The 15,975-nt window shown below is 49.7% G+C and overlaps 1 protein-coding gene across 1 annotated transcript in view; it reads left to right on the forward strand.

The window, feature by feature from the left end:
* XPNPEP2 (X-prolyl aminopeptidase 2) overlaps nucleotides 1-2,984 on the forward strand; it is a 38,850-nt gene extending 35,866 nt beyond the window's left edge. The window contains exons 20-21 of the mRNA XM_074963064.1: nucleotides 2,448-2,546; nucleotides 2,624-2,984. Coding sequence (XP_074819165.1) covers nucleotides 2,448-2,546; nucleotides 2,624-2,824 — 300 coding nt within the window. The 3' untranslated portion in view covers nucleotides 2,825-2,984. The remainder of the gene's footprint in view (nucleotides 1-2,447; nucleotides 2,547-2,623) is intronic.
* The last annotated feature ends 12,991 nt before the right edge of the window (nucleotides 2,985-15,975 follow it).

Genomic DNA, 15,975 nt, shown 5'->3' on the forward strand with positions numbered 1-15,975 from the left:
TGTGCCCTGCTGCACCCACCAGCCAGAGAGTGCAGGTGCACTAGTTAGGGCACCAGGGAGACCAGATAGGTGTCTAGCTGGATTTGGTCTCCTGGCATTTTAAAACCATGTGTTAAACCAATGCCACTGAGTCAGTGTGGGTCTTGTGAGCCCCAAAAGGGATCCACACATGAGCCTTCACCAGTATCAGTGAACTCGGTGCCACCTTGCCAGCATCCCCGGGAGAAGCTGCAGCACGGACGTGGAGGGCGCAGTGAGGGCTGGGGTGGAGCCGATCACAGCTCAGAGCACATTGTGTGCAGAGCAGGAGCCAAGAATAGTAGCCCTCGCCCCCAGTGGTGTTATGGAGGCTTAGCAGCCCCAGGTGTGAGAGCAGGACAGGCCACACTGGGCTGTAGGGAGTGTGGCAAATGGAACCACGTTGGAAGGGAGAGGTGGTGAGCTGTGGCAGGGCAGGCACCTCTTGCTCAATGCAAACACACCTGTCTCAGCCGTCCAGCCACAGGAAGAGGAGAAACAGCCACGTAAGGTTGACCCAGACAGGCAGCGAGGTGTGGAAAAGCACGGTTGGGTCAGCTTGGGAGTGAGCAGAGAGGAAACGCCAGGGAGCAAAGAGCAGAGCTGGAGAAAGGAACCTGGTGGGATCCCAAAAGGGAGCCACCATGTAGGTGGGACCGGGTCCGGAACCATGGCAGAGATGCACTGCTGGGAAGGCAGTTCCTCAGCACAACTCACTGGGCTGGGGCCAAGGGGGCGAGGCACTGGAAGGAGCCAGAGCTAGGAAAGGAAGAGACCAGGGAGCCGAGCTGTTTCCAGGCCAGGTTGCAGCAGAGCCCAGACTGGAATCAGCGAAGGAGCCTGCAGTGGGAAAGGTGTGACGGCTCCTTTCACAAGAACATCCCGGGCCGGGAACTGAGTGAAGGGACCATAGCTCAGGCAAGGGCCAAAAGTCACGACTGACAAAATAGCCACAGCCCCCCAGCTGGCACTTCACTGACTCACAGGCTGCGGAGAGGGAGCTGATGCCTAGCCCCGGTCACACAGTGCTGATAGCAGAGTCCAGCTGTACGATGGTTCCCTGGAGCTGTATGCAGGGGGAAACTCCTGCTGGGTCAGATACTGGGGATGATGCATGGGCTGGAGAGAGCCCAGCAGGACTCATGAGTCCCAGGGAGTCTGCAGAACCAGCCACCTGAGAACCCCCCTTTTCCTTGTCCCCCGAGCCCATTTGCTCTGGAGTACCTGAGCGCTGAGCAACCCCAGTACAGAGTTACTTGGAGCAGAGCTGCAGGGCTGGCTGTACACATGTGCTCCGGGCAGTCTGGCTGTCCGTGAGCGGTCAGCAAGACTTGGCTAGTTGGCCCCTCCCCTGAGGCCAGGCTGGAGGAGGGGAAGGAGCAGTTGCCCCTACTTTGTCTGCACGGAAGGGCTGTCTTGCTAGGCCCTGCATGCCATGCTTCCAGCCATGCTGCCTGCTGTCCGTAGATAAGCAACACTGAGCATCCCCAATAGGCACTGGCCTCTGCACTAAGCCATGCCCCATTCCTCCCAGTTGGGCTGGATGGGAGGGTGTGTGGTTACCAACAGTAGGGAGATGCTCTGTCTTCTTGCCACGGTTAGAGGGAAGGGAGGGAGGTTCACACTGGCTCAGATGTGAGAAAGGCCTGGGTGCTAATCGCGTGGGGAGAGGCTGTGATTCACCCAAATCAGAGCCTGTAACAGTGGCAGCTAAGAGACATGGCCAAGGTCACACAGGAAGTCTATGGCAAAGCAGGGAATTGACCCCAGGTCTCCCATGTTGGCGAATGCCAAACCCTTGGGCCAGCCTCCCTCTCCAGTGGCCAGAGGCAGCAAAGCTAGGTGCCCACCTGTGCCTCTAGCACCTGAGCGACACCACAGGGCCCAGCAGCAGCCTCGCAAACCTCGGGTGAGCTCTAGCCATGGGCGGGACAATGTGTCACCCAGGGAGCTGCTCCGGCCCAGCCCATTTGCAAGGCAGCTGGCCCTGGGACTGGGGGTCTGCAGTGACCTTGTCCCATCTGCAAAATGGGAAGATGCTCTGGTGGGGGGCGAGAGGAGGATGCAGAGAGCGAAGGGCGGGTAACACCCAGGCAGACGGAGACCAGTCAGTGGAGGAGGCACTGGGATTTGAAACCTCCACGTGTGGGGTTTTAGCTTCGTGCACCTTTCCCTTGGCCACAGGGCACGAGGGAGCGGGGCGTGTCTCTCAAGCCAGGTACTGACCATGTGGCACAGAGCTAGGCACTTCATGACACGCAGCAGCGAGTGAGGGGTGTGGTGGCAGATGAGTGAGGCTGTGGCACTGGGGCCATGACACGCTGTGAGGAGGAGGAGGAGGTCAGGGCTCAGGAGGGCCGGCAGGGTGTAAACAGCAGCCTGGGAGGGGTGGTGGGCTCGGTCCCCTCACTCTCTCTCTCCTGCTGCAGCATGGGGCAGGGGAGAAGGCCTACCTGACCTTTGAGATGGTGTCTCTGGTGCCCTATGACCGGAACCTCATCGACATCAGCTTCCTGTCTGAGCACCAGGTGAGTGGGGGCTCTCGGGGCAGGCTGGGGCTGCCCATCATGCCTACCACTCATGGCCTTCTCCTGTCTGGTTGCAGATCCAGTATCTCAACACGTACTATGAGACCATCCGCCAGCTCGTAGGGCCAGAGCTGCAGAGACAGCAGCTAGAGGAGGAGTACGAGTGGCTGAGGAGGAACACACAGCCCTTCTCACGGGGCACGCTGGTGGCCGCCTCCCTGGGCACCCTGGCAATCACCTCTCTGGTGTCTGCGCTCCTGCCTGACAGACAGGCCTGAGGGATACTCCGCCCCCAACCACCCAGCCATGTCTAACCCCCCAGCTGTAAGCCAGTCTCCCAGCCCCTTTTCCAGGCAGTCTGTGGTTTGAATGTTTTTCTCACCCTCAGCCTTGTTACCTCACTTCCTTTTTAGCTTATGATTAAAAACAAGTAACCTCCGGGCAGGGGGTTGAGAGCTTCCCCTTGTGCTGCTGCGCCCTCGGGGTGTGGGGCTTGGCTGTGGCATGCACAAACGAGCACGGTTGGTATGCGTGTGTCAAGCCAGCGGTTGCATTAATGGGGCTGATGCATGCAGGGAGGGACGCTGGTGTGCGGGCTGAGCTGAGGTACCTGTGAAAGGCTTCTGCGTGCAAGCGCTTGTGGCACTGGTGGGCACGTGTATATGTGTAGTGCTGGTGTGTGCAGGGCTGGGGGGGAGCATGTGTGCAGGGCTGCTGCATGCACCTGGGCATCCATGTACAGGCCTGGGGCACAACAGCATGCCAACGGGCAAGTGTCAGTGAAGCACTGAATTCTGAGGAGGGGGAGGCTGATGTAGCCGGCCCAGATGCCTGTGGAACCTAGGCTGGCTGACGGGACAGATTCCAAATTCACCCTACATAGCAGCATTGTGTCATCACTTCCTAGGCCTGCCTTTAGTTTAGGGCCCTATAGTGTCCACCTGCTGGACTGCCAGCTCCACCCCAGTGTCCACCTTTCCAGGCAGGGCCTGCCCTCTCTAACCTCCTGCTAATTTCCAAAGGCTCATCCCTTCCCTAGCCTCCTCCCATGCCTGCCACAGTTAGGGTAGCCCAGTCTCTGGTACAGGCCCAGATTTGAACCCATCAGGCGATGTAGAGACCTGGGGCCTGATTCTCCATCACTCTGTCCCTGTATTTCAGACAGAGTGTTATGGTAACTTTAAGCCACCTTTGCACTCCGGGGCCTCATACTCCATGGCCTCGCATTTTGTGCACACTGGGCGTGCATGCTCCCATCCTGACAATAGTGACTGACACCCACTTTGTACTAGTGCAAATGACCAGGGCAATGGAAAATCAGGTCCCATGTATTCTGGGGAAGTGCAGGGACTGCCTGGACCTGATGTAAATTAGAGCAGCCTCAGGGCTGCTCTCACACACAGCTCTCCCTGGCCATGCCCCGATCCACCCCCTGAAACAGGCCTGGGATCAGGGCAGCAGAGAGAGTGTTTTCCTGTATTTATCCATTCCTTCTCTTCTAGTTTCTTTACAGTCTACCTCATTGTTAACATACAATGCCACACCACCTTTACGGCTGTCTTTACCAATCAATACATACCCTTCAATACCTGTGCTCCAGTTATCACTACTAGTCCACCATGTTTCCATTATCCCTCTATATGACATACCAGAGCACAATCCAGGCTGGGGAGCGGCGGCTTTGTCCCCCTGCCCTGCAACCTTGGGTGCCTTCCAATGCCGAAGTAGCTCCCACTTGGACCACTCCAGCCAGCTACACTCTGGCTTTCACCAGCCTTCGTTACACCGCAGGGTGAGCCCTGCACACCTCCAGCCCTGCATCTCCCCCCAGCGATGTATGTCCTGTACTGCCCAGCCCTCAGCTGGACAGTGCAAAATATATTAAGTCCATTATTCCTTTAAAAGGAATAATATGCCATCTTATTATCTTAGAGTTACCCAGACGCTTCAGCTTGAGCACCTTGGATTAGATAAAGCAATAAAAACAGGTTTATCAACTACAAAGAGAGATTTTGAGTGAGTACAAGCAATGAGGCATAAAAGTCAGAAATGTTTACAAGAAAAATAAAGATAAATTGCTTAAATTAAACTATATTAAAGTCAAGCAAAATTTCTCACCACATGCTTCCAGCACGATTACTGATCAAACTCTTCAGGTCAGGACCCCATCCCCACCAACAGCTGTTTTCCTAGGTGTGATGCCAGAGAGACAGGGACACACACAGGGGCAGGGGGGTTGCCTTGGGCTGTTTGCCCCTTCTTTTTATAGTTTCAGTCCCCCCTCTTGAAAACCGTTTCCAGCTGGGCACTAGGAGACAAAGTCTGCGTGGAAGGATGTTCCCTGCTGTTTCTTCTTCACCTGTTTGATCTGCCTTTGTTTTCCCTGTTTGCTGACTCTGTTTACTGCTTACATGCAAATTAAGGCAAACACACTCCTTGGTTCAAAACAAACAGACCTCTTCTGCTTGGGCAGGATTGTGGGGTTTGGAACATAGATTCATAGATATTAAGGTCAGAAGGGACCATTATGATCATCTACATGTGTTAACACCATACAGGGGAATCTTATAACTTTACATACAGTGTTGCCACGCACTTTATCAGAACAATACTGACCAGCAAATTATGAGTTTTCAAGTGATCCCTTACAAGGCATACCTTGTACAAAGATTGCAACGGTGCATAGGGTGTGAATACAGGAGTGTATTCTGTCACACGAGAATATCTAGTTTCACTGCAATGTGATGTGGCCATAAAAAAGGCTAATGCAACCCTAGGATGCCTCAGTCAAGGTATCTCCAGTAGAGACAGGGAAGTGTTAGTACCATTATACAAGGCACTGGTGAGACCTCATCTGGAATAGTGTGTGCAGTGCTGACCTCATGTTGAAGAAAGATGAATTCAAACTGGAACAAGTGCAGAGAAGGGCTATTAGGATGATCCAAGGAATGAAAAACCTACCTTATGAGAGGAGACTCAAAGAGCTTGGCTTGTTTAGCCTTACAAAATGGCATGATTATCCCTCTGATGTATTTATAGAGAACAAACACTAGAGAGGGAGAAGAGGTATTTAAGTTAAGAGCCAATGCTGGATATAAACTGGCCATCAACAAGTTTAGGCTTGAAATTAGAGGAAAGTTTCTAACTTTCAGAGGAGTGAAGTTCTGCGACAGCCTCCCAAGGGGAATAGCAGGGGCATAGGCGCCAACTCCATGGGTGCTCTGGGGCTGGAGCACTCAGAAGAAAATAGTGGGTGCTCAGCACCCAAACAGCAGCCAACCACCGATCAGCTGTTCAGCGGACTCCATCAGCTCCCCCCTCTCGCCCCCCCAGCGCCTCTGTGACCGGAGTCCCAGTGGGGGCCAGCTGTGGAGACTCAAATAGGGTGAGTTGCAAAGAATGGGACAGACAATCCCCGTAAAGCTGGTGGATATTCCAATACTCAGATTTACCAAGCCAGCGTAAAACAGCTTCTTTATTACCTTACTGGTTACTCAGAAGTCCAAGCAACACAGTTCCCTTAAAGTGATCCAGCCTCAGGCCTCCATCCAGGTACCCACGTCAAATATGATGAAAATTTCTGTAAACCTTATTTCATCATATAAAAGAAAAAGTTCTACCAATCCCAAAGGATCGAACACATTACCTCCCAGGTTGTCAAGCTTCCTTCCCCACTCTGAAATCGAGGGTACAGATGTGGGAACCTGCATGAAAGACCCCCTAAGCTTATTCTTACCAGCGTAGGTTAAAAACTTCCCCAAGGTACAAACTTTGCCTTGTTCTTGAACCCTATGCTGCCACCACCAAGCGTTTTAAACAAAGAACAGGGAAAGAGACCACTTAGAGACGTCTTTCCTCAAAATATCCCCCCAAGCCCTACACCCCCTTTCCCGGGGAAAGCTTGATAATAATCCTCACCAATTGGTATAGGTGAACACAGACCCAAACCCTTGAATCTTAAGAACAATGAAAAAATCAGGTTCTTAAAAGAAGAATTTTAATTAAAGAAAAGGTAAAAGAATCACCTCTGTAAAATCAGGATGGTAAATACCTTACAGGGTAATCAGATTCAAAACATATAGAGAATTCCTCTAGGCAAAACCTTAAGTTACAAAAAGACACAAAAATAGGAATATACATTCCCTCCAGCACAGCTTATTTTACCAGCCATTAAACAAAAGGAAATCTAATGCATTTTCTAGCTAGATTACTTACTAACTTAACAGGAGTTGGAAGGCTTGCATTTCTAATCTGTTCCTGGCAAAAGCATCACACAGACAGACAGAACCCTTTGTTTCCCCCTCTCCAGATTTGAAAGTATCTTGTCCCCTCATTGGTCATTTTGATCAGGTGCCAGTGAGGTTACCTGAACTTCTTAACCCTTTACAGGTGAAAGGGTCTTGCCTCTGGCCAGGAGAGATTTAAAAGCACGGTATACAGAAGGTGGTTACCCTTCCCTTTATATTTATGACACAGGTTAATGAATGTTTCAGATCTTACCCAAATACATGATACAGCCAATTCTTATTAACTAAACTAAAATTTATTAAAAAACAAAAGAGAGAGAGAGTATGTTTAAAATATCAATATACATACAAGCGGCAAAGAGTCCTGTGGCACCTTATAGACTAACAGACGTATTGGAGCATAAGCTTTCGTGGGTGAATACCCACTTCGTCGGATGCATGTAGTGGAAATTTCCAGAGGCAGGTATAAATATGCAAGCAAGAATCAGGCTAGGGATAATGAGGTTAGTTCAATCAGGGAGGATGAGGCCCTCTTCTAGCAGTTGAGGTGTGAACAGCAAGGGAGAAGAAACTGCTTTTGTAGCTGGCGAGCCATTCACAGTCTTTGCTTAATCCTGAGCTGATGGTGTCAAATTTGCAAATGAACTGAAGCTCAGCAGTTTCTCTTTGAAGCCTGGTCCTGAAGTTTTTTTTGCTGCAGGATGGCTACCTTTAAATCTGCTCTTGTGTGACCAGGGAGGTTGAAGTGTTCTCCTACAGGTTTTTGTATATTGCCATTCCTAATATCTGATTTGTGTTCATTTATCCTTTTACGTAGGGACTGTGCAGTTTGGCCGATGTACATAGCAGAGGGGCATTGCTGGCACATGATGGCGTATATTACATTGGTGGACGTGCAGGTGAATGAACCGGTGATGGTGTGGCTGATCTGGTTAGGTCCTGTGATGGTGTTGCTGGTGTAGCTATGTGGGCAGAGTTGGCATCGAGGTTTGTTGCATGGATTGGTTCTTGAGTTAGAGTTACTATGTTGTGGTGTATAGTTGCTGGTGAGAATATGCTTCAGGTTGGCGGGTTGTCTGTGGGCGAGGACTGGCCTGCCTCCCAAGGCCTGTGAAAGTGAGGGGTCGTTGTCCAGGATGGGTTGTAGATCACTGATGATGCGTTGGAGAGGTTTTAGCTGAGGACTGTATGTGATGGCCAGTGGAGTTCTGTTGGTTTCTTTCTTGGGCTTGTCTTGCAGCAGAAGGCTTCTGGATACATGTCTGGCTCTTTTGATCTGTTTCCTTATTTCCTCGTGTGGGTATCGTAGGAGAACACTTCAAACTCCCTGGACACTTCAACCTCCCTGGACACACAAGAGCAGATTTAAAGGTAGCCATCCTGCAGCAAAAAAACTTCAGGACCAGACTTCAAAGAGAAACTGCTGAGCTTCAGTTCATTTGCAAATTTGACACCATCAGCTCAGGATTAAGCAAAGTCTGTGAACGGCTCGCCAGCTACAAAAGCAGTTTCTCCTCCCTTGGTGTTCACACCTCAACTGCTAGAAGAGGGCCTCCTCCTCCCTGATTGAACTAACCTCGTTATCCCTAGCCTGATTCTTGCTTGTATATTTATACCTGCCTCTGGAAATTTCCACTACATGCATCCGACGAAGTGGGTATTCACCCACGAAAGCTTATGCTCCAATACATCTGTTAGTCTATAAGGTGCCACAGGACTCTTTGCCGCTTTTAGACATCCAGACTAACACTGCTACCCCTCTGATACAATATACATGCAGACATGAGTTCAATTCATTGAGGTGCAGATTCATAGTAGAGATGGTGAGCTTTGCAGTTGCAAAGAGTTCCTTTAGAATTCAGTTCATAGGTCACAGTCCAATGTCCAAATCTCATTCAGGGCATACCAGCATAACTGGGACCTCAGTCTTGGGACTCAAATTTCCCCTGATGAAGTCTAAGCAGATCTGAGATGACAGAATCAGGACCCGGGATCTTTTACAATTTCATGTCTTTTTGACAAGTTGGAATTCCTCAGGGAACAAAAGGTAATTAGGATGACTTTGAAGGAGGACCATCACCAGTACTTAGCTATATGAATTAACATAAGGCCATTTGCTTGTTTCTCCACCATTCACAGTATATTTCAAAGAGAGATGAATACTGAGATATCCCATGTTTACAATTCATTTACATGATGATGTTCTTTTGACGTCTGAATTATCAGAATACAGCATAGACAGGGACTATTGATTACATTGTCCACCCTACTGATAATGTTTGTGGTTTTATGTATTTACATATGTATCTCCCCACATGTCTTTTGAGGATTATTTATTTTGCAGGATGTTTAACCCTTTCTAGCCACAAGTCACAGCCCCAATGTGAGACTGGTGCGGAAGGGCGAAATTAAAGCTCCTGGATACACCTTAAGTACCTTCCAACATAGATATGAGCTGTGTTTATATTGAATTCTTTGTAAGGCCAAATTATTGATGCATGCTTTGGCCCCAGCCAAAACTTAGTACATACTTTGTGAAACACTTCAGTGATTCCAGGGTTTGGTCTATGTGTTAACTTAACATAGCCATTAACATTCTTCAGAGAGTACTTACTCTGGCATTCAGCCATAAAGGCTGTGAGGTGTTGTACCTCAGTTTCCCTTTGTGCACAGCAGTTTAAGCTTGTATTGGTTTTTCTGCTGTGGAAAGTTTTGGAAATATGTCTATTCATCAGCTGTGAAGCCTCAACATCATTAGGCTTTTTAACACAAAGTGTGTTCTTGTTGAACCAAACAGCATAATCATAAGGGTTTCTATTATGTACCACTCTTAACATGTTCAAGTACTTTTCCAAAACACCATGCACATTGTACATTTTTACAGTTCTTGGTATCAGCAACAAATTAGTTTCAATCATTAGCAATAACATTAACATCAGTTCTATCACAAGTGTACATTTACAATTATTTTTGTCATGCCAAGCCTTTGGTTCAGACAAATCATTCTTTAGGTCAGCTTCTTCAATATCCCTTTTGAATCTTTGTAGCTTTTTCTTGACCTCAGGGTCTTCCTTAACAAAGGCTTTCAGTTTAACCCCTTCCTTGGTGTTTTGGTATTTTAGAGTTAACATGTGGTTTTTATTTGCAAGGGTTAATCCTTCCCTTCCTCCCTTTCCAGTAGGATCAAAATCTGAACTCGTTTGTGTAACAGAATCCTTTGACTGGCTAGGTGCATCCTCTTTGCTAACAGCTACAGGCAAGTCTTTCTCCCCACAGTGAGTCAGGTAATTTGCATCAACACAAACACGAGCTTGTTTACTAGTTTTCAAATCCTCAAGCTTTACCAATTCCAAGCCTGTCTTAAAGAGATACCATCCATTTTCACTACCATGTTAGACTCAAGGTTCTTTTGTCCTTCCATTACCAACCTCTGCTTCTACATGGAATCAGATGTCAACAGGGGTGGCAGGTTTGTAGAAATGGTGGTGCCCAGAACCCGCCCCTGCCCAAACTCCACCCCCCCAACTCTGTCCCCCACCTGCCCAAGGTGCTGGAAGGGAGTTTGGGTGGGGGAGGAGGTCTGGGGTGCAGGCCCTAGGCTGGGGCAGGGGATTGGGGTGCAGGGTTCAGGCTCTGGGAGGGAATTTGGGGATGGGAGGGGGTGCAGAGGGAGGGGGTGCAGGTTCTGGGAGGGAGTGTGGGGATGGGAGGGGGTACAGAGGGAGGGGGTGCAGGGGTGAGAACTGTGGGGTGAGGGCTGTGGGGTGTGGCTGCAGATGAGGGGTTTGGGGTATGGGAGGGGCTCAGGGAAAGAGTAGGGGTGTAGAGGGTGAGGGCTCTGTCTGGGGCTGGGAATGAGGGGATTGGGGTGTGGGAGGGACTCAGGGTGAGAGTAGGAGTGTGGGGGGTGAGGGCTGTCTGGGGATGGGGGGCTTGGGGGTTAGAGAGGCTCAGGGCTGGGGCAGAGGGTTGGGGTGTGGGGGGATGAGGGCTCTGTCTGGGGCTGGAGATGAGGGGTTTGTGGTGTTGGAGGGGGCTCAGGGCTGGGGCAGAGGGATGAGGGCTCTGGCTGGGACTGGGGATAAGGTGTTTGGGGTGTTGGAGGGGCTCAGGGCTAGGGTAGAGGGTTGAGGGTGTGGTGGGGGGTTGAAAGCTCTGGCTGGGGGTGTGGGCTCTGGGGTGGAGGCAGGCTGCTCCGGGACAGGGGCCAGAGAAGAGGACTCCCCCCAGCCTTTCCCTGCCAGCAGCAGCGAGCTCTGGGGGACGAGGACCCCCTTTCCTGCCCCCCCCCAGCAGCACACTCACCCCCACCACTGTCACTGCACATGCTCCTAAGGCCCGTCTCAGGTCCAGGAATCTCCCTCGCCTCCCCCATGGTGGGTGCCGGGGAGTGCTTCATGCGCCTCCTCCCCTGCTGTTGCCCCTGACTGTAGCCTCACTGTGGGTGAGGGATGGGGCTGCCCCTTGCCCAGCATGGGGCAGGAGAGGTGACTGCAGGCAGGGGGGGCCCCTGTGCTGGTGGAGGGTCCTGCCGGAAAAGGGGAGGGTCTGAGGTGGAAGGGCAGGCTCAGTCAGTCTGCCCTGGCAGTCGAGATGGGAGGCACTAGGACCCTGCGGCAGCAGTTGCTGCAGGGAGGCAGCATGGAGCTGCACGGAAGAGGCAGAGGCAGGGATGCTCTGCTCCGGGGCCTGGGGGAGGAATGGGGGGGGGGGCGGCAGGTGGGGCCAGGGGGGACACCCGGCCCCAAATATTGGTGGAGCTGGGCTCCTGGGCTCTGAATATTGCTGGTGTAAGGCACCACGTGGAGATATAACTCACCGCCCCTGGATGTCAAGTCCACTAAGAGACTACAAATCATTTCCAAAATATCTAGAGATTAGAGTTTGCCTGCTCTCGCCTGCATCCTTGTAACCCAGTAACCTAATCTTTCCTCAGTACCTGAGTCAAAGACTGCTTACTTAAAGAATCAACATGGAGACATTCATGTTCCAACAACATTGTCTCCCCAACAAACTGGTTAAGTTTACAGGGCTGTTTAAATTCCCTAACAATTTTTATTTTGTTTGAAACCTTCTCAAAGCTATCCACACTAGGTCTTTCTAAAGCAAAGTCAGTGGATCTATACACATCAGAAAGACTCTGGCAGTTAGGAACTGGAACAAGTCTTCCAAACAAACTCTTGCTTTCTCTATGCAGTGATTCACCCTGATTGAGTTAATCAGATCACTTCCACACCCATCAGTTGCTGCAAACTGCTTGCAAAAATTACCCTGAAGATTTTTCTCTTCAGGAATCTTTCTAATCAACAACCTATTTTTCACAGAAATTCTTCCCTTACCCTTTTCACCTAGGGCTTGCTCTAAAGGAACATTTTCCTGAGCAACAACAGACTCTTTCTGGGTTTCATTTAAATCCAGAATCACCTCTGTCCCATCAGGAGGATTTTCACAAAACTCCCCTTCAGGTAAACTGCTAGACTTCATAGTCACACGATTAGAAACATTCTCTTTCTTGTTACAAGTTTCCACATTGTCAGTGAGTAACAGTCAAATCACCTTCATGCTTTCCTTGAGCCCTGGCTATGATATCACCCTGATCAGACAAGGTTGTCATATCTTTACCCAGCAACATACTAGCAACAGGCAAAATAGAAGCACCACAATCGCTTGGTCTCTGGGAACTATTTATGACATTGACTGAATGCAACCAAGTTACAATGTCATCATCCCTAGCCGACACAAATTTAGAACAACTTCCTTCCTGGGCTTTAGTTGTATCCAGAATCAACTCTGGGTCAACTGATAAATTTTCATCCATCATAGGCTGACAGGCTTTTTCTGTCTGCTCTACCAGACAGGCACTCAGAAATTTCTTCCACATATGCACTACTTCTTTGCACAGCTATCTTCCTCATACAAACATTTGGAGAAACCCTCCATAGGCAAATCCTTGGCCCTAGTAGACATAGGTTCAGGATTATTTCTTTCCTGTGACTGGTTTATGTCATCAACTTGACTGAACAAAGTTTTAATATCATCCCCAATCAAAAGATCCTTAGGCAATAACTTCCTTACACCAGCTATACCTTTATGTTTAACACCATTCCATTCAAGATGGATTCTGGCTAAAGGCACACTTACGGTAAAGTAAACTCATAAAGGATTGTGACGTTCCTGCCTGGTGTTGTCTGAACCAGTGATCTGTTAGGCCACTCCAATCCTTGACTCCGGTAGCCAGCCTTACCCTGCTCGGCTGCCAGAACCCCCACACCTGGGCTGTTCACGCACAGCCCCTGTCTTGTAAGCTGCTCCCAGCTATTTGCAACCAAATGACACTAGCCAATATCTCCGGTCCCAGACACAACCCTAGGAACCTCCATCTTGTAGTGTCCAGTTATACCTGCTGGATGCTGCAAGCTTATATAAGTTCATCAATTTAACAAAGAAATTGATATGTACCAGGCTTGTTATCCCAAGGGGAGTCTCTGACACAATTCAAACCAAATGCACTGCTTTAGGTAGAATAAACAAACACATTTATTAACTACAAAGGTAGATTAAGTGATTATAAGTCAAAGCATAACAAGTCAGATTTGGTCAAATGAAATAAAAGAAAAATGCATTCTAAACTGATCTTAACACGTTTAGTGCCCTTACAAACTTAGATGCTTCTCACCACAGGCTGGCTGGTTGCTCTTCAGCCAGGCTCTCCCCTTTGTTCAGCACTTCAGTTGCCTGGTGGTAATGTCTGTAGATGGAGGTGGAAGAGAGAGAGCATGGCAAACTTCTCTCCCTTTTATCATATTCTTTCTTCCCTCTTGGCTTTGCACCCCCCCCCTTCAGAGTCAGATGAGCATTACCTCATCACAGTCCCAATCTGACCAAAGGAAGGGGAGTGACTCACTTGAGAGTCAAACAGATCATTTTGTTGCTACCGAGGCCAGCGTCCTTTGTTCCTGTGAGGCTGGGCTGGGTTTGTCACATACATGCCCTGATGAGGTGAGAACTGCGTCTCTGCTCTTGGAGAGTTTTTGCCTGGGTTTATTTTAAGCCATGAAGACACATTTTCAGCCTCATAACTATATACATGAATTTATAACCTATCACATCACTATAACAATGCTCAGTGCATCATGAGCCTTCTGAAGACACCTGACATGACAAACTTTGTACTGGATATCACACAATCATTTTACAAGGATGAACAGGGGGGTGCTGGGTGTTCCCCTGAGGTACAGAGCTTCACAAGGATTAAAATATTCATACTCTGATTTGATGAATAAATCTTCCTCTTTGACAAAAATCTGCTTTAACAAGAGTGATGTTAGAAGCTGTAATTTGCCCTAAACAGCTTTTACCATTGACTTTTACATTCTCTGCATAAGTTATGGGGTTACCTTCACCTGAGCTCACAGTAAAAGCATTTACATAAAATGTGGCACTGTTGGGGTAAATTTTGTTACACACAGACAACTGCTTAGGGCTTGGCTACACTTGCAAGTTACAGCGCTTTAGAGGAGCCCCGAGTGCACTAGCTCACTACCTGTCTACACTGGCAAGGCACGTAGAGCGCTCTGACTCTGCAGCTGGTCTGCTTCTGGTACTCCACGTCAGCGAGTGAAATAATGTTCTGTGCGCCCTCGCTGGAGCACTGCGGCACCAGTGTGGACACCCTGGTCTGTTAGTGTGCTCTGATCAGCCTCCAGAAGTGTCCCACAATGCCTGTTCTAGCCACTCTCGTCATCACTGTGAACTCTACTGCCCTGCCTTCAGGTGACCAACTGTCAGACCCATCCTTTAAATTCTCTGGGAATTTTGAAAATCCCCTTCCTATTTGCTCAGCCAGACATGGAGTGCTCTCAGCAAATCTTTCCAGGTGACCATGCCTCCTCATGTGAGGTGATCCCCAGTATGGAGCAGTGGCGAGGTGCTGGACCTCATCAGCGTTTGAGGGGAGGAAGCTGTCCAGTCCCAGTTGTGCTCCAGCCGTAGGAATTATGATACCTTCGGGCAGATATCAAGGGACATGATGGAAAGGGGCCATGACCGGAACGCACTGCAGCGCAGGATTAAAGTGAAGGAGCTGCAGAATGCCTACCGCAAAGCCCGCGAGGCAAACAGCTGCTTTGGTTCTGCTCCTGCAACCTGCCTTTCTACAAAGAGCTGGACATGATACTTGGGGCCTACCCCACCTCCACTCCGAGTACCACCATGGACATTTCAGTGCCCAGTTCAACAAGGCAGGAGGAGCAGCAAAGCAGGAGCGAAGGTGCTGAGGCGGAGGAAGACACCCCAGAATCCCTAGATGCATGCAGCCAGGAGCTGTTCTCAAGCCAGGAGGAAGGTAGCCAGTCGCGGCAGCCAGTGCTAAGGGAAGGACAAACACCAGAGGAGGTTCCCGGTAAGCGGCTTTTATTTTGGGAAGGAGGTTATTCGGTACGGACTCTTGGGGTGAGGAGGGTATGCACTGCATCCATGCCTAGATGCGGAATAGGGCGTTGATGTGCTCTCTCACATCGCGGTAATCGGCCTCAGTGATCTCTTCAGAGGTCTCATCCAGAACTTGGGCAATTCGCTTGCGCAGGTTTCTCAGGAGAGCCACTGTGTTCCTTGTCCCAGTAAGGCTAACGTGTCCACGCCACTGTGCCTTGAGGGGCGGGAAGACCATTGCTGCACACAGGCAAGCTGCATATGGGTCACGGCAGAATCTGCATTGCGGTAGAAGACCCTCCCTTGCTTCCCAGGTCACCCTCAGCAGCGAGATATCTTCCAGGACGAACTCCTGTGGAAAATGTAGGGACAGTGTTCAGTATAGGGGCCCCCTGCCGCTGTTGGCTCTCCCCAAGGCACAGAAACCCAGAGGACAGTACAGCCGTGAAACAATCAGTTACGCTTGACCCTGTGCTTACTCACCATTTTGGGGCTCCCGTGGGTTATGTGCGCTCGCTTTGGGACGGGCAAATTATGCTATTGTGTAGACTGTGCTTGCCCTTAAGTACGGGGGAATCATTGCTCTGTCTGGTGTGAACAATGCTGCCTCTGTTAAGTGTTGCATTTTGCCTTTACAGATGCAACCTTGAGATCTCAGCCGTCCATGTTATCACCGGCCGAAAGACCCCAAAGAATCAGAAAGAGGCCACGTAGAAGCAAGGAAGACATGTTGCATGAAGTAATGCAGCATT

This window comes from Natator depressus, chromosome 9 (genome assembly GCF_965152275.1).
Source record: "Natator depressus isolate rNatDep1 chromosome 9, rNatDep2.hap1, whole genome shotgun sequence".
In the NCBI taxonomy this organism is placed as follows: Eukaryota; Metazoa; Chordata; order Testudines; family Cheloniidae; genus Natator; species Natator depressus.